This window comes from Girardinichthys multiradiatus, chromosome 19 (genome assembly GCF_021462225.1).
Source record: "Girardinichthys multiradiatus isolate DD_20200921_A chromosome 19, DD_fGirMul_XY1, whole genome shotgun sequence".
NCBI classification, from domain to species: domain Eukaryota; kingdom Metazoa; phylum Chordata; class Actinopteri; order Cyprinodontiformes; family Goodeidae; genus Girardinichthys; species Girardinichthys multiradiatus.
Window position 1 is genome coordinate 10,044,895 of NC_061811.1, and position 23,800 is coordinate 10,068,694.

A 23,800-nucleotide genomic window follows, 5' to 3' on the forward strand; every position below is an offset into this window, starting at 1 on the left:
ACAGTTGCGTCACTAGAACAGCTTTCTTCATGTCAATGAGCTGCACAGTGATTGTTGAAGTCTCACGTTTGTCCTTTTAATCTCTCTATGTTCTACTTGTGAGGGTTCTTACAAACAAAAGACAGACCGAGATTATTTCAAAAATGCAGTCTGTCAGGCCTCTTTGTGAGTCCATCGGCAGCTTTCCCACAATTTGTTAGTTTGTCTTAAAAAGTTAAGGCTACATCCACAGTGGTTGAAAGGGGAATTAAAATGCTGATATACACTCAGAAACTGGGAAGCACTATCTTCTACATTTGGCTCACGCACTCAGAAAAAAAAAGAATTGCAGTCACAACTAATTAACGTATATGGGCTTAAGTATATGCAGGAGGAATGTCTAGAGAGAGCAGTTATTAAATCGTTTAATAACACAATCTGCAGGCATCAGCAGATATTTAGTACTGAGCAAGGACACAGCGTAGCATAGTGTAGCGTTAGAGCGGCTTTGTATATACAGAGGCTATAGTCCTTGACTTTTAGGCAAGGCAAGTTTATTTATACAGCACATTTCTGTAGCAAGACAGTTCAAAGTGCTGTACATGAAAAAAGAGAAAGAGACATAATAGGAAAAGTACATTACAGTGACATAAAAGTAATTAAATAATTAACAAACACAAATAAATAAACAGATTAAAAATTAATAATTAAAATGATACTAAAAATATAAAAAATTTAAAAGTAATGATAAAATGATTGATAACAAAATGAAAGGAAAGTTGGACTGAAAACTTAGCTAATAACATTTAGATGGTCACAGTCAAAGGCCTCCCTAAACCAAAAAGTTTTTTATCTTGATTTAAAGCAACTTAGGGTTTCAGTGCTTTTACAGTTTTCTGGGAGTTTATTCCAGATTAGTGGAACATAAGAACTAAAAGCTGCTTCTCCATGTTTGGTTCTGGTTCTGGGTATGCAGAGTAGATTTGAGCCAGAAGACCTGAGAGGTCTGGGTGGTTGATACACTGACAACAAGTATGTAATGTATTTTGGTGATAAGCCATTCAGTGATTTATAGACTAACAGAAGTATTTTAAAGTCTGTTCTTTGAGAACAGGGAACCAGTGTAGGGACTTTAGAACTGAGGTAATGTGCTCCATTTCTTAGTTCTAGTGAGGACGCGGGCAGCAGCGTTCTGGATCAACTGCAGGTGTCTGATCGACTTTTTAGGCAGGCATGTGAAGACACCGTTGCAGTAATCAATTCTACTAAAGATGAACGCATGAATTTTCAAGGTCCTGCTGAGACATTAGTCCTTTAATCCTGGAGATGTTCTTTAGGTGATAGAAGGCTGACCTTGTTACTGTCTTTATGTGCCTCTGAAGGTTCAGGTCTGAGTCCATCACTACACCCAGGTTTCGAGCCTGACTGGTGGTTTCTAGCTGTATATTAACTGAAGCTGTGTGCTAACTTTTAAACGCTCTTCCTTTGGTCCAAATTGATTACTTCAGTTTGGTTTTGATTCAGCTGAAGAAGATTTTGGCACATCCCATGCATTGATTTCTTCTAAGCATTTACCCAGCGCTTGAATGGGTTCATAGTCACCTGGTGACATCGTAACGTATAGCTGTGTGTCGTCTGAATAATTATGATAACTTATGTTATTGTTTATTATAATCTGACTTATGGGGAGCATGTAGATATTGAATAGGAGGGGATCTTGGATGGTCTCTTCGGGAACGCCACATGTAATTTTTGTGGTCTCTGATGTAAAGTTACCTAATGACACAAAAAAGTCTCTGTCCTTCAAGTAGGATTTAAACCAGTCGAGTGCTGTTCCGGAAAGGCCGACCCAGTTTTGGAGTGATCAACAGTGTTGAATGCTGCACTAAGGTCCACTAATACCAGCACTGTGGTCCTTCCACAGTCTGCATTTATTAGTTGGAGACAACGTTGGTACTGGACTTGATATGGATGTGCTGACCACCCTTCTGGTCTTTTGGGGTTTTCAGTGAAGAGGTTAGCAAATTCGTTGCAGGCCCTGGTAGAGTGGAGTTCAGATGCTACAGTTACAGGAGGGTTTTTTTTTACTTGTCGACCGTGGCAAATAAGGCATGAGCATTATTAATAATAAATACTAATAATGTTTTTACTGATGATCTCAAAGAAAAAAGATTATGTTGCATTTTTCAGTTGTAGGTTATATCTGTATAGTCTCTCTTTATAGATAATATAGTGATCCTGGAGTCCAGTCTTTCACCACCTGCGTTCAGCTTTTTGACACTCTCTTTTTTCACTTCTGACTGGTGGAGCACTTCTCCACGGAGACTTTTCTGCCCAGAGACGACTTTCACTTTAATGGGAGCGATTGAATCAATGGTGTCCGAGATTTTAGAATGAAAGTTATCTACCTGTTCATCTACAGTGTTACAGGGCAAAGTGGAGGTATAAGAAAATATGGTTAAAGGTTTCAGCAGCACCGTCCTTAAAGATGCATTTGCTGTTTGGCTAAATGAGTCATTGCAGATGATGCTTTCAAAAATACCAGAAAAAGTGGTCAGATAGGGCAACATCAGTTACAGACACCTTGGAAATGTTTAGACCCTTAGTGATGATGAAGTCCAAAATATGTCCCTGTTTGTGCGTTTGCTGTTTAACATGTTGAGTCAAACCAAACTTTCTAAGAGTGTCACATAGATCTATTGTACTTCTGCCTTCAGGATTGTCCATGTGAATGTTGAAGTCTCCCACAATAATTAAACAGTCATAATCAACACATATCACAGATAAAACCTCATTAAAATAACAAAGAAAGTTTGATTTGGACTTAGGAGGCCTGTAAATATACAAGAACATAATTTGGACCATGGTATTTACCTGGAGAGTCACATTTGCCCAGAAATACTTTTTTACACTTTAGTAAATCTTTAAACAAAGTGGCCACCCCTCCAACTTTTCTTTGCTATCTGCTCTCACAAAGAAAATTCAAGTTCGGGGGCATCAACTCTATCAGAATGGGTGCTTCATTAAATTCATGTTACCATGTTTCTGTTAAAAACATAACATCAAGATATGGTCAGTAATGATGTTATTGATTAAAAATAATTTTCCTGACAGAGATTTCATGTTCAATGAAGCCAGTTTATATGACTTAAGTGACTGGTATTAACTTTGGTTAATATTCAATTCAATTCAATTCAGTTTTATTTATATAGCGCCAATTCACAACACATGTTGTCTCAAGGCACTTCACAACAGTCAGGTACATACATTCCAATTAATCCTAACCATTGAACAGTGCAGCCGGAGTTAATTATTTATTCAAATTGGATAAAAAGTTTTTCTATTTAAGGAAACCCAGCAGATTGCATCCAGTCAGTGACTTGCAGCATTCCCTCCTTCAGCTGTCTATCAGCTGTCTAGTTGTATCTGAAATCTAGTTGTACCAGTTTATGGCTTTTAAGTTTTTGTTGTTTATTACTGTCTCTTATCTTTTTAGCTTTGTTCTTTCTGTCATGTATGAGCACAGAGTTTTTACAACTATTAGTGTCATAAAAAGTAAATAAAACTTTGAAGGATAGCATTTTCTTACCTGATAAACTTTATTCTCACAAACAACACCCCAGTGGTCTGACTGTTAACTCCCTGCTTAACATATTTGTCTTAGCCATGACGTGAACTGTGTTTTGTCCTCATCCCTAAGCTTTCGGTTGTTCCTTCCCTTAAATCCGAGATTCCTATTGTTATGTAATCAACTAGCCAAAAGTGAAAAAACAAAAACACATTTTGGGTGGTGGCGGAAACATCTCTCCTCCTTGCCTAACCTACCTGAAAGGTCCTTTGTGATTCATTTATGTCATTTATGTTCCATACTTTTATATTTTGTAGGTATTCTGGGTCCAAAATATTTGAAAAAGCACAGAAAACAGCTATGGGGGGATCCATGCTAGAAAAAAAAAACACTCTTCACAGATTTAAACCAAAAAGACATTTTATCCTCAGAGTTCAAGTCCAGTCTTTCACTTGTCATGTTCAGTGGAAGCCTGAATATTTTTGCTCTTTGTCTTCAGATTTGGGTGGACGCCTGCTCCCATGGATAAAAAGGAATACCCAGACAAGAGATGTTTCAGATGTTCCAAACAATCAAAAGGGGAATTTATTAGAAAAATAACTTTCCATTAGTCTTCTACTAACCATCCTTATATTTCCTAGAGAATTTTAGTCAGTCCTTGATGTTTATCTTGGACAATATTTGCTGAAGTCCAAACATCATTACCTCACCCTCTTACTGCAAATATTGAGCAAACTCCGTACTGACCACATCATGATTACCTACAGCCTTGTCAGAAGGAGATCATCCAGAGGATTGCTGGGCCCTCTTGGCATCCTTAAATCTGCAGCTTTATCTCTCAGCTTCTTGATGATCCAGAAAACTGTTATGTCAGCTACAATATTCTCAGCAGCATTTTCCTGGATGTGAGGCCATCTTGATGCAAAATGCCTGCTAATTAGAGTGGTTACAGCTGGACTCTTTCCAAACATCACCTTCATTGATAATAAAGAAAATTAACAGATCAGTTTGAGAGGAAAATGCTTTGAAAATGTTTTTTTTTTTCTTTTTTGTTGCAAAGTACACGTTTTTAACTAATTAAACTAATGTATCAATCTGCATGTGATCACTCTCGAGCAAAACTCTGACACTGTGACCACTGTGAGCACAAAACCAAAAGATGGAAACTTAAAACTGTGTCTTTGCAAAAAAAAAGAAGTCTTCATAGGTTTACAAACTGAGCAAGTCGATTTGGCGGAGGCAGACGGACATCACCTGACTTTACTGTCCGGAATTGCTGCCAAGATTGAGCAGATAGATACTGAGAGATTATTTACTTTTGGAAGTGGCGGTAAAAGGCATAAACTGGTATGTGAATGGTTCAGAATGGATACACAGGAGGACAATATGGACTTTGATGAATGGACGCCAGTAAGTAGAGGGAGAGGACGGGGAAGAGGTAAAGCAGAAGAAGGAAACATTTTAGACAGCCAAAGGAGTAAAAGAGAGTTGGAAGAAAACAGTTCTGAAGAAGAGAGAGTAGTTAGGAGGAAAATTGGAAGGGAAGAATGTAAAATAATATTAAAGATAAAAAATGAAGAAGAAAAAGAGAACCTGAGTCCTATTTCACTATCTAGAGAATTTTTAAAAAAAGATAGGAGATGTTGAAATGGTGAAGGTCTTGAGAGATGGAAATATACTGGTGGTGTGTAAAACTGAAGAACAAAGAAGAAAGGCTTTACAAGTTGAAAACATTTGCAAGAAAACGGTGACAGAGAGGAAGATTATAGGAGAAGATAAAATCGTTCGGGGGGTAATTTATGGCATTCCTCTGGAGGAAGATATAGACAAATTTAAAAAAAGCATTGTTGGTGCAAAGGTAAAAAGATCTCAAAAGATTGACAAAAAATGTAAACGGAGAAAGAGTAAGAAGCCTATAAATTTTAATAGACTTTGAAGAAACAGTGTTGCCATAAAATGTCAAAATAGGATATCTGAGTTTTCCTGTGAGACCTTTCATCCGTCCACCACTAAGATGTTATAAATGTCAGAGATGAGGCCACATAGCAGCTGTCTGCAAAGGTAAACAAATATGTCCAAAGTGTGGAGAAGATCACAGAATTGAAGATTGTGGGGAAGAAGTGCAGAAAAAATTTTGCAATTGTGGAGGGCAACATAGAGTCACATTCGGGGGATGTGAGGTAAGGAAGAAAGCAAAAGAAATTCAACAAATTTAAATGATTAAAAATATAAGCTATGCTGAAGCAGTCAAAAATGTACAGCATGAAAGAACAAGGGATGAAGGTCAAATTAAGATTCCAGCTTATCAACAAAGAAACGTAGAATCAGAGGAAAATGTCACAATGTCTGTGGAAAAATTGATATTATTTGTAACTTATGTCAGTAACTGCACTGAACAGGCTAAACACAAAACAGAAAAGATTAAAATGATAGTCAGAAAGGTTCTTAGGGTTTAAAGAAGGATCTTGGGAATATATTAATAAAAAGTTGGAAACAGATGGGAGGCAAGGAGGAACCCCAGCTGATAGAAATATATGATAATATTACAGTGAAATGAAAGAAGCTTAATCGCTAATGAACATGAAATTAAATGGTATATAGATGGAATTGATGTAAAACCAAAAATTATACGTATACAGGAGACATGGTTAATACCAAACCTAGATTTTGTGTTTAAAGGGTACAGTAGTATCAGAAGAGATAGACTAGAAGGAAGTGGAGGAGGATGTGGAATATTTATAAAAGAAGGGATACAATATCAGATATTAGGAATAGGTAAAAATTTAGAATACATAGTAGTTTAAATTTACAATAAAAAAGAAAAATGTGAGATAATAAATTTTTATAATCCATGTAAAATATTATCATTTGAGTTGATGGATGAATTAATGGGATACTTAGAAGGAAAAATAATCTGGTGTGGAGATTGTAATGCTAACAGCACATTATGGGGAAAATGTAATGATAAAAATGGACAAGTTATTGAAGAAATAATGTAAATGAAAAATTTGGTATGTATAAATGATGGAAGAGGAACACGAATTAATGTAAAAACAGGTACAGTCTGTGATTGATTTAGCATTTATATCAAATTGTTTAGCCAATAACTGTGAGTGGGACATTGACAAAGATACAACAGTAGGCAGTGATCATTACCCCATTAAAATCATAACAGGAATATTAATAAATAACAGGAATACAGGATTATATAAAAGATGGAACTTTAATAAGGCTGATTGGGAAAAATTTAAATATTTAAGTCAAAAGAAATTGGAAGAAATAGATGAGTCAATTGATATAAATAGTTTAAATATAAATATCTGTAAAAAAAAATCTTACAGGCTGCAGAAGAATCAATAAAAAAGGAGGAAGAAAGAACGATAAAAAAATTGTGCCATGGTGGACAAAAGATTGTAGTGAAGTAATAAAATTAAGAAATAAAGCATTTAAAATGTTAAAAAGTAACCCAATTTATCAGAATCTAATTGAGTACAAAAGAAAGCAAGCAAAGGTAAGAAAGATCATTAAAGATGCAAAAAGAGAATATTGGAGAAACTTTTGTAATACCGTAGGGAGAGAAACAAAAATTTAGCAAATTTGGAAAACAATTAAAAGAATGAAGGGTATTAGAAAATAATATGGATATCATATATTAAAAATAGATAATACAACTATAACGGAAGATAAAGAAAGAGCTGAAATATTAGCTAAAACATTTAGTAAAATTCATAGTTCAAATAATATTAGTGAAGAGGGAAAGAAAGGTAGGGAAATCACAAAGATGAAATATAAAGACTTAATGCGAAATAATGTAGATACAAATAAATTAATAAATGAACCATTTACACAAGGAGAATTGAACTTTGTAACCAGGAAAACAAAAAATACATCACCTGGAAAAGATCAAATTTACTATACAATGATAGAACATCTTAATGACAAAGCAAAAGAAAAAATACTATAATTATACAATAAAGTCTGGGAGGAGGGAGAGCTGCCACAGAGCTGGAAGGAAGCAATAATTATTCCAATAGCTAAACCAGGAAAAGATAACACAAAACCAGAAAATTATAGACCGATCGCATTAACATCAAATATTTGTAAAATAATGGAAAAAATGATTAATAATAGATTAACATATTATTTAAATATTAATGGATATATATCTAGAAATCAAAATGGGTTTAGAAAAGGGAGAAGCAAAAATGACTCTATGTTTAGAATATGAAATAAGGAGAGCACAAATAAACAAAGAAAATGTAGTAGCTGTATTTTTTGACATAGAAAAAGCATATGACATGATGTGGGTAGAAGGATTATTAATTAAATTAAATAAAATGGGTATTACTGGAAAAATGTTTAACTGGATTAAAGATTTTTTTATCAAATAGAACAATACAAGTAAGAATTGGTCAAGAATTGTCAGGAAAATATATAATAGATAATGATACTCCTCAAGGAAGTATTATAAGTCCGTTATTGTTTTCTATAATGATAAATGATGTATTTAAAAACATTGGCAAGGAAGTCGGTTGCTCACTATTTGCAGATGATGAAGTTATATGGAAAAGGGGTCGTAATATCAAACTTATTGAAAAGAAAATACAGGATGAGATTATTAGAATAGAACAATAAGCAAATCAATGGGGATTTAAGTTCTCAGTGGAAAAAACAAAAGTAATAGTGTTTACACAGAAAAGGAAAATAGAGAACATAAAACTAAAATTATACAATCAAGTTTTAGAACAAGTAAAAAAATATAAAATTGTTAGGTATATGGTTTGATCAAAAAATAATATGGAAAGTACATATAGAAAAAAATCATAGATAAATGAAAAACAATATCAAACATTATGAGATGTATGGCTGGTGCTGATTGGGGAGCAGATCGAACATCATTAAAAATAATTTATACAGGATTAATTAGATCAAATAGTGATTATGGAAGTATAATTTATGGATCAGCAGCAAACACTCACCTTATAAAATTAGACAATATACAACATCAAGCTTTAAGAATTTGAACAGGAGCAATCAGAACCAGTCCAATAGCAGCACTTCAGGTAGAGATGGGAGAGATGCCATTAGATCTAAGAAGGAAACAGTTAGCAATAAATTACTGGATAAACTTACAAAGCAATAATCCGGATCATCCCACACGTGATATTTTAAAACCATGCTGGGAAAAAGAAAAAAAACAAGTTGAGTTTTGGTTGGATTATCAATAATACAGCAGAAGAATTTCAAATATATGAAAAAGAAATAAGTTCAATGTTGCCTTTGCTAGTAATGCCACTGTGGCTGTTACCAGAAGCAGTGGTGGATATGGCGTTAATGGAAAAGAAAAAGGATCCAAAATGTAGATTATATTCAAGTATAATACAAGAATATATAAACAATTACTATCATTATGTCCAGATTTACTCAGACGCATCAAAAACAGATGAAAAAATAGAAGTAGCATTTGTAATACCAGAATTTAAAATAAAAGTAGGAAAAAGAATTACAGATGGATTATCAGTATATTCAGGAGAATTATTAGCAATATTGTTAGCAGTGCAGTGGGTGGAGGATATAAAACCATTAAAAACAATAATTTGTTCAGACTCAAGTTCAGCATTATTAAGTTTAAAACATAATCATTCAGAGGGTAGACCAGACATTTTGTTGGAAATAAAACATACTTTATTTAGAATACAAAGGATGGGATTAATATTAGTGTTTTTATGGGTACCAGCACATGTAGGAGTTGAAGGGACTGAGATGTTGGACAGGATAGCAAAGAAGGCAACACAAAACAACATTAGCTTTATAATTAATATTAGTAGGTCAGAGGCGAGAAATAGGATTAAACAGAGAATCAGAAAAGAGTGGAAAAAAAGGTGGGATGAAGAAAGGAAAGGAAGATGGTTTTACAGAATCAACAAGATAGTAGGAGAAGTAAGAACTGGAAGAAGGAGCAGAAAAGAGGAAAGATTAATTACAAGATTAAGAATAGGACATACAGGACTTGATTCTACATTGTTTAAAATACAGAAACATAATACAGGAAAATGTGATCATTGTGGAGAGGAGGAAACAATAGAACATATAATATTGAAGTGTTAGAAATATGAACAAGAAAGAACAATTTTGAGGAGAGAATTTGAAAGTATTAAAGAAAATTTTATTTTGATAGATACTTTGCAAAGAAGTTTAGGCAGCAAACATATTCAAATTATAGTTAGATTTTTCAACAAAACTAAATTAATAAACAGAATTTGATTGTTGTAATAGTAAATAAGATTTAAAACCATGAAGAACCACACTCCATACCAGTCGGTGGCGGTAATGCACATCATAAAGTTATTTGCCAACCGCCAAAAATAATACAAGAAGAAGAAGAAGAAGAAGAAGAACTGAGCGGGTCAGCTCCAAACAGGCAGTTTCACTAAGTCCCTCCCACTGAGTGAAATGGGAGGTGTCCTCATGCAACATATTCAGGCTGCTCTATTTTTGCAAAGTCACCACTGAAAGAGAGCTGAGAAGGAAAACTGTAAGTTTCTTTCATTTTTTTTATGATTTTGCTTTATTTGTTCCCTAATTACTCATTAATGTTTATGAACCTAATGTGGTTCAGTGTATAACTGATAGTGGCTTCACTGGAACTGGCTTTCACTTGGTCATGAGAACTTTGTAATATTGCTGCATGAGGAGTCGACTTTACATTAAAAAAAAAACTATTAGTTTATTTAATCTTTAACAGCTTTTTTACAGAGTTTTTGCTGAGAGTAATAATCTGCTGCTTCCTCTTCACCTTCACCAGTTGTTAAACTGCAAAAATGTCCCAGCTGATGGAAAATGAGGCATTCAAGGCTTTCACCACCTATGCTGCTATTGTCACACTCAAGATGGTATTGATGGGGCCAGTGACCGTTTATTTTCGCTTCACCAGAAAGGTGAGTAACACAAATGGTTGGTCCTCCTGTCAGAATATGTTTTTTGTTTTTATAGTTTCAAGTTTTACCTCTGGAATCTGTACTTGCATGAAGGTCATGGTGCTTTGTGAGATAATGCTAGTATTTCTGAAACCCTAAACCAGTCAGTCCAGTGTGTTGTAGTGCCATATGTCAAAATTCAAAAGCTTCAGAACTGAAGACTAATAACATAAAAAGTAATTTTTGCCAGTTCTTGTAAACGTTTCAACTGGAAGTGGCCCCTTGTTTCTTTCTGCTATTGGTACTGGAATTTCTGGAATGCAGAGAGAATCTAATTTAAAACCTTAAAATACACGCACATGTCATCTTTCCTTTTTAGTCCTTCATTAACGAAGAAGACGTTGCATGGAAGTCTGAAGAGCAGAAGAAGAAGTTGCTGAAAACTCATCCTGATGTGGAGCGAGCTCGGAGGTGAGATGTTCTGCCCTTGAAATCAGCTGTTTTGGCTTCTAAATGAAATCTCGAATCCTTCCTCTTTGAGGATGTTTTCTTAGTTATTTTAATGGGTTATTTTAATGGGTTTTATGGGACTTAGTTATTTTAATGCTTTTGTATAAAGAAAAGGTTCATAATTCTGAAATGTATGTTTTCCTTTAAAGAAAAAAAGAACTCTTTATTTAATCTATAAGTGAATACCTGGAAAACCTTCAAAGAAGTCTGTTATAATATTAGATGAGCTGCTCAACAAGTCTGGTTTGATAAACTTTAAAAAATGCTTTTTGTGAGGGATTCTTGTAGGTGTGTGAGGTGTCTGACTAACATTAACTACCCATCCAGTTATTGAATCAACGCAGAATGAGCCGTGTCCGCATCCTTTCTGATGCAGGTTGGACTAAATCAAGCTTGCCTCTTGTTTCGTATCCTATTTGTGCTCTGCATGAACTGGATCTCAAGGTGCTTGCGTGGACAGAACGTTGTCTAGTTTGGAAGGGTTTGCAAGGCCTATCTTTGCTTTTGATGACAGTGTGATTATGTCAGGACCTTCAGAGTGCACATTAGCCGGAAGGGGAGTAAGCTTGTTGTGGTCTGAAGCCATGGTTCTCAGTCTGAAAAGGTAGAGTCCTCCTTCCAGGGCAGAGGTGAATCTCTGGTTCAAACAGAAGAGCTCAAGTATCTTGGTGTTTTGTTCATGAGTGATTGTAGGATGGAGGAGGAGATAGATGTACGGATTGGGACTGTGGCAATGATGGCCATGCTCTATTTCTTCGTGGTAAATAAGAAACCAAGCTGGACGGTGAAGCTCTGGCTTTACTGGTCCATCTCATGTATGTTACAACACTCATCTGTGGTAATGAGACCTGAGATATTCAGGCTTCCAATGAAGATGCCTGCATTTTCCAAGAGCAGACCCAGAACTCTGGAGGGACTTTTACTCATATTTGGTCTGGGAACACCTCAGGATCTGGAGGGTGTCACTGCGAAGATGAATTGCTTTATTCCCTCCAGAATGTTACCTCTATGATTTGACCTCTGGTAGGCAGAAGACATGGAGGAAATATTTAGTTAGCCAAAAAGAAACCAAAAGCCCATCTGTGTGTACTGCATTTATCATCCTGAAGAGAAGGTGTCACTACTGAGAAACCGGTACAGTTAGACCACATAAATATCACTGAGAGACCTACAAGATGTATTTGCATACTTCCCAAACACATTTCAAGGTTTATGTGTTGTTTTTTACTGTCATGTAGTTTTATATGGTTTTTGTGCAGATGTTTGTAGACAGGGACCTGCTCACATAGGTTTAAAGTGGTACTCCTATATTATGCAACAGGTCTTTAAAAAAGGCCTGTAAGCACATGCATGCCAGGTGTGTTGTTGACATATTTGACAGCTCCTGAGTGTTAAACGACACCCTCCTCTATTTAATGTTGGTTTTCCTACACCAAATACATTTTCTTTCCTCATCTAAGTAAAGATTAAAACCCTGCTCTTGACCACAGGAGCTGACTCCGTGTTGTTTAATGTTCTTGGTTACCTCACTGACCTAAACAGCAGAAAACACATCACTCTGCTTGTGTTCGACCCTCAGGGGGAACATGTTTCTGTCTGTAGCGTGCAGATGTCCTATCTATAGATTAGGATCTGGTAACAGCTGTTTGCGTCAGAATCCCAACAACTGCGCAATGCTTTCTTTATGTAGTTTTTTTGATATAGGTTGATTTAGTGCTGTTTGTTGTTGTGAATTGTTCTGAGCAATGAAGCAAAGTACCTAACATTTGGGACACAAAGGGCATGAACCACCCTTCCCAGCACATGTTGCTACGTCCTGGTAGGATAAAAGATTTGCTCCTGTATGCAAACCTTTCTAATAATAAATAGCTGACATTAAATGCTTGATAATAGTCTAGATACTTTCATCAGGTTTGCTGGATAAATATTTATCATATTGGAGATTTCCTGATCGCTTTTTTATCCTGCAGGTGTCACTACAACGACCTAGAGAACATCATTCCATTCTTCTTCATTGGCCTACTTTATGCCCTGTCTGGACCTGAGCTCTCCTCCGCTCTGCTTCACTTCCGCATCTTCACAGCTGCTCGGATCTTCCACAGCTTTGCCTACATCCTGGTCCTGCCCCAGCCCAGCAGGGCAATCTCCTACTTCCTGGGAATGCTGGTCACCTTCTCCATGGCTTACAGCCTGCTCAGCAAAGTTTTCTTCCTGTAAGGAGCGTAACTCCCATGCCCTCTCTGCAGTAGAGTTCCATGTTTTTTACATCACTGACACTGCAAGTGACTGAGCCTTTTAAATATTGAGTTTTTGCATAATCTTCGACTCAGTAGAAACATGTAAAAGACCAAATAAATATTTCTTGACTGTTTGTGAGTCATTGTTTATCCAGGGAAAGAAAAACAGAGATGAAACACAATGCATGAATATAGAGCTCTTAGTATAAAATTTGTTGTGTGACAGAAAGTGCTCAGTATGTCTTCAGCAGTCTAAGCAAATGACATCATAACTAGAGATAGCTTACAAAAACAAGTCTGGGAGAGAAATGCGTTGCCTGGAACATATGGAACAATAAGATCTTTGATATGAGATGAACCTTAAGGATTCAGCGTTTTAAATTTTTGAATTATATATATATCTGTTGTAACAGGAAGCTTTGTTTATTCTTAGAGAATTACAGTAGTCTCAAAGATAAAAAACAATGTTCTTTAAATCATAATAATAATCAAACACCAGGTTAATGTCACCCAGATTAAGTTTGTTCTTCAGATGTTCTGGTTCAAAGACATATTCTGCCTTCCAGGGTTGTATATCTTTGTAACATGCCTGTAGTCTAACTGGGTGCTTCTTTAGTATTTATGAATAAATGTAGGGAAAATGTGTCATTGTGTGTAATCATTTTATGAAGCAGAAGGATATTTATAGCAAAAGACCTGTCCCAAGCTCTGAACCCTGTGGTACTGCATAAGTCAATTTGGTGGATAAGGAAGATTTATCAATAACATGATAAAACTGTAACTGTGATCCACTTTATAAAATGCAAGTAAAGGACTACAGAATATCCAACCTAATCTTTAAACAAAACCACTGCAGATGTGTTTATTATGATTTTAAATATTTTTCTATCTGATAAAAAGGTGCAGCAAACAAGATCAGGTTAAAATGTCATTCATCCATGCAAAGCTGAACTTTGCTCTTGTTTTTGCAAACTCACTGACAATCATAATACTGCTTGATCCTGATAAGCTCTGAACTGTACACAGTATTTGCTGTTTCCTTCAAAATGCGTTACAAAAATACAACTTTATCAGTAACTTAGATGTTTTTTGAGTTGAGATGTCTGCATTGTTAACTCGATGTTTATATGCTGCAGCTTGCTGGCTCTGAACAGGTTTCTCATGGGTTTAAATTTTATCTGCTGTGCTGTGCAGCTGTCTCTGATATGTGGGTGTAGGGTGCATTCATTTTCTCTTCCAGTGATAAGACTTTGGCACAATTCTTCTCATGTAAATGAACTGATTATTTTCAGGAAACAGCCTCAGTCAAGTTTGCACTTTAACAAAAATGATCAAACAACAAGGGCAAAGAACTTTAAGTATTAATGCTAACTAAACATTTTTTTTCACATTTTGACACATTACAGCTCCAAACTTTATGTTTTATCGGAATATTATTTGGTAGATGAAAATAGTGGGGACAAAAAACATGATTTTTTTTTTTTGTTTCTTTCAATAAATGTCTGGAAAGTGTAGCATGGATTTTTATTCAGCCCGTCAAATCACTATTCAAGGGGGGTGAATACAATGACTACACAATCACTGTTTGCTGCACTTAGAGCTGCAAGACATTTGGGGTACATTTCTATCATTTTTGCATATTTTGAGACTCAAATCTTTGCCAATTCGTTTTTGAAAAATAGGTCTAGCTCAGTAAACCTGAATAGAAAGCATCAAGTGTTGCCAGAGATTCTTAATTGGGTTTAGCTCAAGACTTTGACTGAGCCATTCTAATACATTAATATACTAGACTGTTGCATTGCTGTTCTAGCTGTATGTTAAGGGTCGTTGTACAAATGATAAACCTCTACCCCAGTCTTGGGTTTTTTCAACCTTCTAAGGTTTTTTTTTTCGAACTGATCTGTTTTTAGCACCATTCATCTTCCCATTGACTTTGATCAGCCATCCTTTCCCTGTTAAAGAAACGCCTACCCGCACCATGATGCTGCCACCACCATGTTTTACAGTGGGGATGCTGTGTTCAGAAATATTTATGGTGTCAGGCTTTCCTGTTAATTGTTAATTTGTGGAGTGCCCAACTTTAGCACTCCTCTAGACAGATTTTTCCTTATAGGTTTGCAGTTGTGTCATACGCTTTGATTCTTTTTTCTGATTTTGGATTAAAACGGGCTCCATCAGATGTACCAAGGTGAAGCTATTGTTTCACAACCTAATTTTCCTTTACACTTCTTCACAATGTTCTCTCTGACCTGCCTGCTATGTTACTCGGTCCTACTGATGCTATTTGTTCAGAGATAATCTCTAACAAATCGGATTTATACTGAGAATACATCACACACAGGTGGACTCTATTTACTTCTGAAAACAATTGGTTGTCCTGGATTTTATTTAGGAGCATCAGATTAAACAGGGCTGAATAAAAATGCTTGCCACATTATTCAGATTAGAATTTGTCAAAATGTTCGGTTTTTGGATTGGATCACGTAAAATCGCATTAAAATATGTTGAAGTGTGTGGTTGTAGAGTGAACACACACAAACAGAGGGAATGCTTTTGCAGCACAAGTTTTGTTGTACATGTTATCAGATCATATCACCATGGTAACGGTTTCTAAAACCTGACAAGCTTTGAGGTGGTTTCTGTTTTATGGGTGAGAACAATCTCTGCTGCAAAGCAACAGATTTACATCCAGTTCCACAGTTTCCCCGTCCTGTACGGTCTCCTATTATTAATTTACAGGCCGATCAGGGCTGAGATGGTTTACCACTCGTTAGAAGCTCACCTTCAGCCAGACTGTTTGACTAACTGCTGCTAACCTTATGTTTCTTTTCCTCTGACAGCACAGAGGCCTTGTTTTCCAGGAAAATGTTTTATTTAATATTAGCACTGAGCATGGATTTTGTTCAAATTAAACTAAAGTGACTGATGAGCTCAGATCACTCCTGTAAAAGAGCTCACTGCTCTGAGGTCTATGAATGATCCCCAGCAGTACCATTCAGTATGAAATTATGCTCTGCTTTTCAGAGAAAAGCCATAAAACACTTCTGATTATTGGGAAACCAAATGAATTGCCCACACCTCCACCGTTTCTCAGCATCATTGGGGTGTTGGCAGCAATAAATAACTTATTGATTTGATTGAGCTGAAACATGAGAGCCTGCAGGAGCCCCGAGCCATACAGATGTAATTGAAGAAGCAGACCACATTTATCTTGATTATGGTCTATTTGGTCCAATAAGGAACAGGTAACTGCTGTGCTGTTTGTTTCAGTCATTGCTGGGGAACATGGACCTTGCTCTTCTGTTTTGGCCTATTTACCATTCATTAACTGAAACTGGTAATTTTGGGATAGGATGTGGTGTTACGATATCAGCTTTTTTGTTTGTTTCTGGTCTTAATCTAGTTTAAAGTATGTCTGCAGATATGGTTCCTCCTACAGAATTCTTAGTGTGTATTCACAACAGGAGAGTTCTTTGGTCCGAACAAAATGCAGACTTTATTTTTTTGTTTGGTGCGGCCTACTTTTGCAAATTAATTTGTAAACAAAGCCACGCGGCTGACAATCATTGCTCCCATTGGACAGAAATGACAGGGGCAGCACATAGCACAGACCGGGAAATGGTGGAAAACATCGTGGAAGTCCTACAAGCAGCCCCTCTGTCCTGCATATTTGTGCCATTATCACATCATTAAGAGGGTGAAGAGCAGCTCATTCAACACAGATTTTGTGACGTTCTATTTAAAATTTTGGAACTTTGTCGGAGACTGCATGCTGCATGCACAAAAGAAAAGCTGTGCTCTGCACCGAGCTATAACACGAAGGCAACAGCGTTGCTAATGCCTGGTTCACACGGCAAGATTGTATAACTGTCAGCTGATTTTCAAAGTCCAAGAAACCCCACACGTGATGATAACGAATCATACGTACAACAGGTTTGGTCCTACTGTATGTAGTGTCCAGCCACATAGCTAGCACAATATACCACACACAAACAGATTTTACTCACGAACATTTTGATGTCAGACGAGAAATCTTGCAAACTCTCTCGGGATCAAACGTGAGTTCAGAATAATTCCCTTCTGTGTCTGATTGGCTATACGTCTGCATGCACCCAACACGGTAGGATATTGGGCCAAGAGAAAGGTCCTACTGTCCTTCTGAGCAGACTAGATCACTCTTAACACACCAGACACTGCAGGATTATCTCATACAATTATCTTAAGAGCCATCACGATTATCGGGGCCTGTCGGAACGGGATTGATCAGGTCAACAATTGCCATAAAAATTCCGTTGTGCGAATCAGGCATAAGCAACAGAGCGGTTCAGGTAAGATTTCTGTATAACTTTCAGTCCAGTTGATTGGTCTACACTTGAGTTTGTCTGAGTGTATTCACACCTGCACAATAGTTCTGGACTAACAGGGAAAGATTTAAAGCAGGCCAAAAGTTGCTGGTGTGAATACACCCTTAGAGTGTTGCGATGTCGCTGTAATTTGTTGCTCTAATTTGTTGTGGTGAAAAAAGAGCTGCGGTGAAAAGTGAAGCTTTGGATTTACTGGTCCATCTATGTTTCAACCCTCACCTTTGTTCAAAGGATATGGTTCTTGGAGATATGGACTGAAACGAGATTCTGGGTACAAGTGGCTAGAATGTGTTTCCTCTGCATGGTGGCTGGGCTCTGCCTTGGAGATAAGGATCACCATCATCTGGAAGGAACTCGAAGTAGAGCTGCATCTGAGGTGATAAATTGTGATCAGAATGGCTCCTAGATGCCTCCCTTTGAAGGTTTTCCAAGCACATCACATTGGGAATCACTGCACCAGGAGCAGACCCGGAACTCAATGTAAGGATTATGTGAGTGTCCTCGCTTGGGGCCATCTTGGAATTCTCCAGGATGAGATGCAAGGTGTTGCTGCAAAGGAGAAGGATGTTTGGGTTTCCTTACTGGATCTGAGAGATCTCTGAGGGAATCCCAGACGGATTTTCACTTTCTTACCATCCAACCTAATCAACATGAGATGGACAGTATATAAACATCAGGATTAACAAGCAGTATGTAGGACAAACGTTATTATTATTACAATACATTTTAATCCGCTTGCACTTTTAGCACATTAGGTTTTATGTTTAATGAAAATTTGTATGATGGTTTGTTCCACTTGAATCTTATCGTTAAGCCTGATTTCACACAAACCTTTAAGAAGCTAATATCAATGGATACTATTCCTTAGGCCTTTAATTCTGCATTTTTACATCAGACTGAGATGGTCTCGGTTAATAAAGCTCAGCTCCTTATGGATTTTTTTTTTTTTTTATGGATTTTAAATGCATGAGCTGGGAATGGATAAGCAGACCTCAGAGCTTCTGTTGGACCTGCTGGAAGATATTGTTGTGCATCTGCTAATTACAGCATGCCCATGCACATGTTGCATCAACAATTAATCTCAGACAACACAGAAAAGGGTTATCAGTGAATCTGAAGCAGCTGATTTTACTGTCAGAGAGGGTTCAGGGTGCAGCAGTTCAAGAAAGAGATTAAAAAGGATCCTTCAAACAAAGTCTGGTTATCGAAAACAATGTAGAGAAATGCAGGAGTAAATGGTTATGAAATAAAAATCTCTGGTGAAGGATTCTTGTCAGGATCTGGGGTTGTGTTTGTGCTTGCTACATGTGCTCATTCTCAAGTGGTGCTGGAGCTCTCAGGTGTGCTGGGTGACAGGTGCAACTTATTCCACTGATTGCCAGGAGGAGTACTTAAGCAGGAGGCTGCCATCACTTCAGTGCAAGAGTGTTTTGCCACAGTGGTACAAACTCAAGCTACACTCTAAGTCTATGCTTCGGTCTTTGACCTCGTTTAACTTTGTTTTTTGCTCCTCTGCAGATTTTGAAAGCCTAAGCTTTGGATCTATGTCATTGAGTTTTCTGGACAATGTTTCTAAAAGTTACTCTGGATGATCAAGCCTGTCTTCGTTCTGAAGATTCCTATCCTGTGATCTACCTTCGTTTGGATTCGCATCAAGCTGGCAGCTTCCTGTCCTCTTCGTCTCCTGAGCTAAGCCACAAGCGCACCGTGTCCACCCTCCAACGTAAGCCACCGCACATCAAGCTTGTTTACTGTAATCTGAGCTCCACAGAACGGCACCAAGTGAACTCTCTACGGATATACCGGCTTAAGACCTGGATCCAGAATCTCATTCCCCCTGGCGACCTGACCATCATAACTCAGTAAGCAAAACTCGGTATCAAAATAACTATTTGCTCTTATTTTCTTTTTTTTCCCTCAGTTACTCGTACTCATCCATTCTCTTCACTTCTCTCCTTACAGTGAGATATTTCTTCCATTCCTGACTATCTTCAATAATCAACCTTTATTTTACTTCATCCTCCTGAATGTTCTCTGTATGTGGGTCCAAGATATTTTCGAACATAATGACACCTCTATCATTTTCTTCCTCGGCCATGCCTTTGGAATTTGTACCAAATGTGGTCATTTGCGTAAAAAAATTGCATGTACATGATTGAAAATATGTATTCTTAAAAGCATGTGCTGGTCTACAATCTCTGCTGGACTTTTCTGCATTACTACTGCCATCACCCATCAAATTGGAAATGAGATTTGCCAAGAGCACTGTCACAACCCCACAGAGCTTTGGGGCTTGTTGCTAACAACAGACTGGATTCTTCTTTGCTCTATTTCTTCCAACAAAAATCTGGAACACTGATCTCTCTGACCACAGTCGGCTTTTCCACTGCCCATCCCAGATCCCTCTGAGCGCAAAGAAGTGGACTCCACTTCTGAACAAAGTTAACATATGGCTTGTTTGTTTACACAGTAAAGTTTGAAGCTGCATCTTTGAATGTAGTTATGTAATGTAGAGCTTGACTAAGTTTCCTGAAGTAATCCCTCCATTTGGTTATATCAGCTATTGAGGAATGATGGTTCATGATAAAGTGCCATCTAGGGCAATGGAGATAATGCCTCTTCAGCTAAGAGTTGCTTTCACAAATTACCACAGTGGTTTTGAACAGTGTTAAAATATTTTGGACTGTAGGAGGTAAAATACACATTCATTTGAATATTTCTTAGAGGAATGTTCTTTTTGAAACAAGACAGAGACTTTACCTCTGATAAAAAGTGTTGGGGTTGGTAAAAACAATTCATCTGTAATTTTATTTTTTCCATAAAGTTACACACACACACACTCCTTTGGGGAATTTAAAAAAAATTACAGTAAGTGTTAAATCCCTGAAAACAACAATGTCTGAATATCTTAAAGTATAACAGTACCAGTTCTAAACTCCAGATCAATCAAAGAAAGCTCCAAAACATTCATGAATGTCTCTAGATCGGAAATGAATAATCCTGTCAGTATTCTGTAAATCATAGATTTAAGTATTTACTCAGTGTATTTTTAACTCCTTGATATTAGTTATTAAATATGTTGAATCCAACATGGAGAAAACTGAACTGCCACCTACCTTTTATCAATTATTCATTTTGTTTGGCCCCTTCAGGTTTGACAGCCAACAACTTTGGCAGCCTGGTTGTATCACACTGGAAAGAAAAGACAACTAGTAGCCCATTAGGATTCAAAGAGGGTGCAATAAAGTTGTGAGGCAGACAAGACTTAATGCTCCCCTGAGGCAGCTGACATGATTCAAACAGAAACCTGCTGCTGGCCTTCTGCTACAACTCAATAATCAATCTGCTGCCTTTACATCTGTAAGAATGGATCTATAATACATCCACATGAACTCATCTGTGTCTCAGTAAACACATTAGAGATGAGTCTTAAAGAGTCTGAAAATTCACGAGATAAATTTGTACCATGATGTGGAAAATATGTTTGATAAGTGACTCTTTTAGCCAAATGCCCCATTCCAGAGACATGGGTTAAAATCTTCACACACCAGGAAGTGAGATGGATTACAGGCAAGAGCTGTTTGATGAAGATGAGAGGGATGAAAATGGCTTCAAACAAGAGATAAAAAGATGAGCATAATAAAGAGGGATGATGAGTGGGATGAAAAGGTGTACTACAAAGGGATACGCATATGAGTGGGATCAAACAGGCATGAGGAGTATTAGTGTTCTACAACAGGCTTAAAATAAGAAATGAGAGAGAAGTGAGATTAGAAGAGGTAGAAAAGAAGGATGAAGAGGATGAGTGGGATATATGGTTATAAGAGGGATAATAAAAATGGATGAGAAGGATGAGTGTGATGTTGAGGGTCAAGAAAGGGAAATAAGGATTATGAGTGCGATGAAGAGGATGACTGGAATAAAATAAGGAACATAAAGAGGACTTGTTTGATTAAACTGCCCCTAAATCAGAGAGATGAGGAAGTGTGAGAATGAGGGATTAGAATTATGAGTGTGATCAGAGGGGGAAATGAGTAGTGATGAAAAGGCATGGCATAAACTGGGTAAGTAGAACTATTGTGACTCAAAGAATATGAGGTGGATGAGTGTGATTAGGAGGAATAGTGGGAGAAATGGGATGATGAGAGAGATTATAAATATAAATGAGGAGGATGAGTGGGATGAAAATGGATTGAAAAGAGTGGTGCTGAGGATGCCATGAATAAAACGTTGTCAAAAAGAGGGTTGTATTAAAGGATGAGGAGGATTAGTCTGACAACAAACTGAAAATGAGAAAGAAGGAGAATGACTGTCATACTGGGTTGCATGAAAACATCTGTAAATAGGAATGAGGGCTATTAATGGCATGACATTCCACAGTATAAATAGTATTAGCATAATGAAAATGGTCTGTGAAGAGCAATGAGGTGGATAAATGTAATACAATATACTCAAAATGAGAAAGGAGTATAATTATTGAAATCAAGAAGGGTAAAGACATATGAGAAGGATGAGAGGGAAGGGATTGAGTAAGTGTTGAAAGATTAAAGCTGGACTATAGCCTTGCTCCTGAATCAAAGTTACCACAAAAACACCATTTAGTCTAAATTAGAAACATGTTGGAGATTCAGGGTTTAAATTACTTCACTGTTCAGAGGAACCAGACATATAAATTCTGTGTATGTAAACTTTATGATCAACGTTGAGGTTTTTTGTAGATTTAGAATATTACTCTATCCCTTCAGGCAGCAGAGTTTTCAGATGTGAGAGAACATCAGGTTGAACCAACATTTTTGGGCTCATCATGTGGAAAAACCTGCCATCCTTAAAGGCTTTTCACTTGCCTGGCATCGTCCCAGTGGAATCAATGCATCAGTCAGCTTCTCCTCAGTACGTTCCTCATGAAGGAGCTGACTGATGCACTACCAAGAAAAGATCTGCTGATATACAGGTCCTTCTCAAAATATTAGCATATTGTGATAAAGTTCATTATTTTCCATAATGTCATGATGAAAATTTAACATTCATATATTTTAGATTCATTGCACACTAACTGAAATATTTCAGGTCTTTTATTGTCTTAATACGGATGATTTTGGCATACAGCTCATGAAAACCCAAAATTCCTATCTCACAAAATTAGCATATCATTAAAAGGGTCTCTAAACGAGCTATGAACCTAATCATCTGAATCAACGAGTTAACTCTAAACACCTACAAAAGATTCCTGAGGCCTTTAAAACTCCCAGCCTGGTTCATCACTCAAAACCTCATGGGTAAGACTGCCGACCTGACTGCTGTCCAGAAGGCCACTATTGACACCCTCAAGCAAGAGGGTAAGACACAGAAAGAAATTTCTGAACGAATAGGCTGTTCCCAGAGTGCTGTATCAAGGCACCTCAGTGGGAAGTCTGTGGGAAGGAAAAAGTGTGGCAGAAAACGCTGCACAACGAGAAGAGGTGACCGGACCCTGAGGAAGATTGTGGAGAAGGGCCGATTCCAGACCTTGGGGGACCTGCGGAAGCAGTGGACTGAGTCTGGAGTAGAAACATCCAGAGCCACCGTGCACAGGCGTGTACAGGAAATGGGCTACAGGTGCGCATTCCCCAGGTCAAGCCACTTTTGAACCAGAAACAGCAGCAGAAGCGCCTGATCTGGGCTACAGAGAAGCAGCACTGGACTGTTGCTCAGTGGTCCAAAGTACTTTTTCGGATGAAAGCAAATTCTGCATGTCATTCGGAAATCAAGGTGCCAGAGTCTGGAGGAAGACTGGGGAGAAGGAAATGCCAAAATGCCAGAAGTCCAGTGTCAAGTACCCACAGTCAGTGATGGTCTGGGGTGCCGTGTCAGCTGCTGGTGTTGGTCCACTGTGTTTTATCAAGGGCAGGGTCAATGCAGCTAGCTATCAGGAGATTTTGGAGCACTTCATGCTTCCATCTGCTGAAAAGCTTTATGGAGCTGAAGATTTCATTTTTCAGCACGACCTGGCACCTGCTCACAGTGCCAAAACCACTGGTAAATGGTTTACTGACCATGGTATCACTGTGCTCAATTGGCCTGCCAACTCTCCTGACCTGAACCCCATAGAGAATCTGTAGGATATTGTGAAGAGAACGTTGAGAGACTCAAGACCCAACACTCTGGATGAGCTAAAGGCCGCTATCGAAGCATCCTGGGCCTCCATAAGACCTCAGCAGTGCCACAGGCTGATTGCCTCCATGCCAC

General features: G+C 37.5%; 1 protein-coding gene across 1 annotated transcript; it reads left to right on the plus strand.

Moving 5' to 3' along the window:
• Window positions 1-9,939: 9,939 nt before the first annotated feature.
• On the plus strand, window positions 9,940-13,856 carry LOC124855654 (microsomal glutathione S-transferase 1-like). The gene is made up of 4 exons (XM_047345651.1): window positions 9,940-10,082; window positions 10,353-10,485; window positions 10,844-10,935; window positions 12,945-13,856. The coding sequence occupies exons 2-4, from the start codon at window positions 10,369-10,371 to the stop codon at window positions 13,189-13,191; spliced, it is 456 nt and encodes a 151-aa protein (XP_047201607.1). The 5' UTR covers window positions 9,940-10,082; window positions 10,353-10,368; the 3' UTR covers window positions 13,192-13,856.
• The last annotated feature ends 9,944 nt before the right edge of the window (window positions 13,857-23,800 follow it).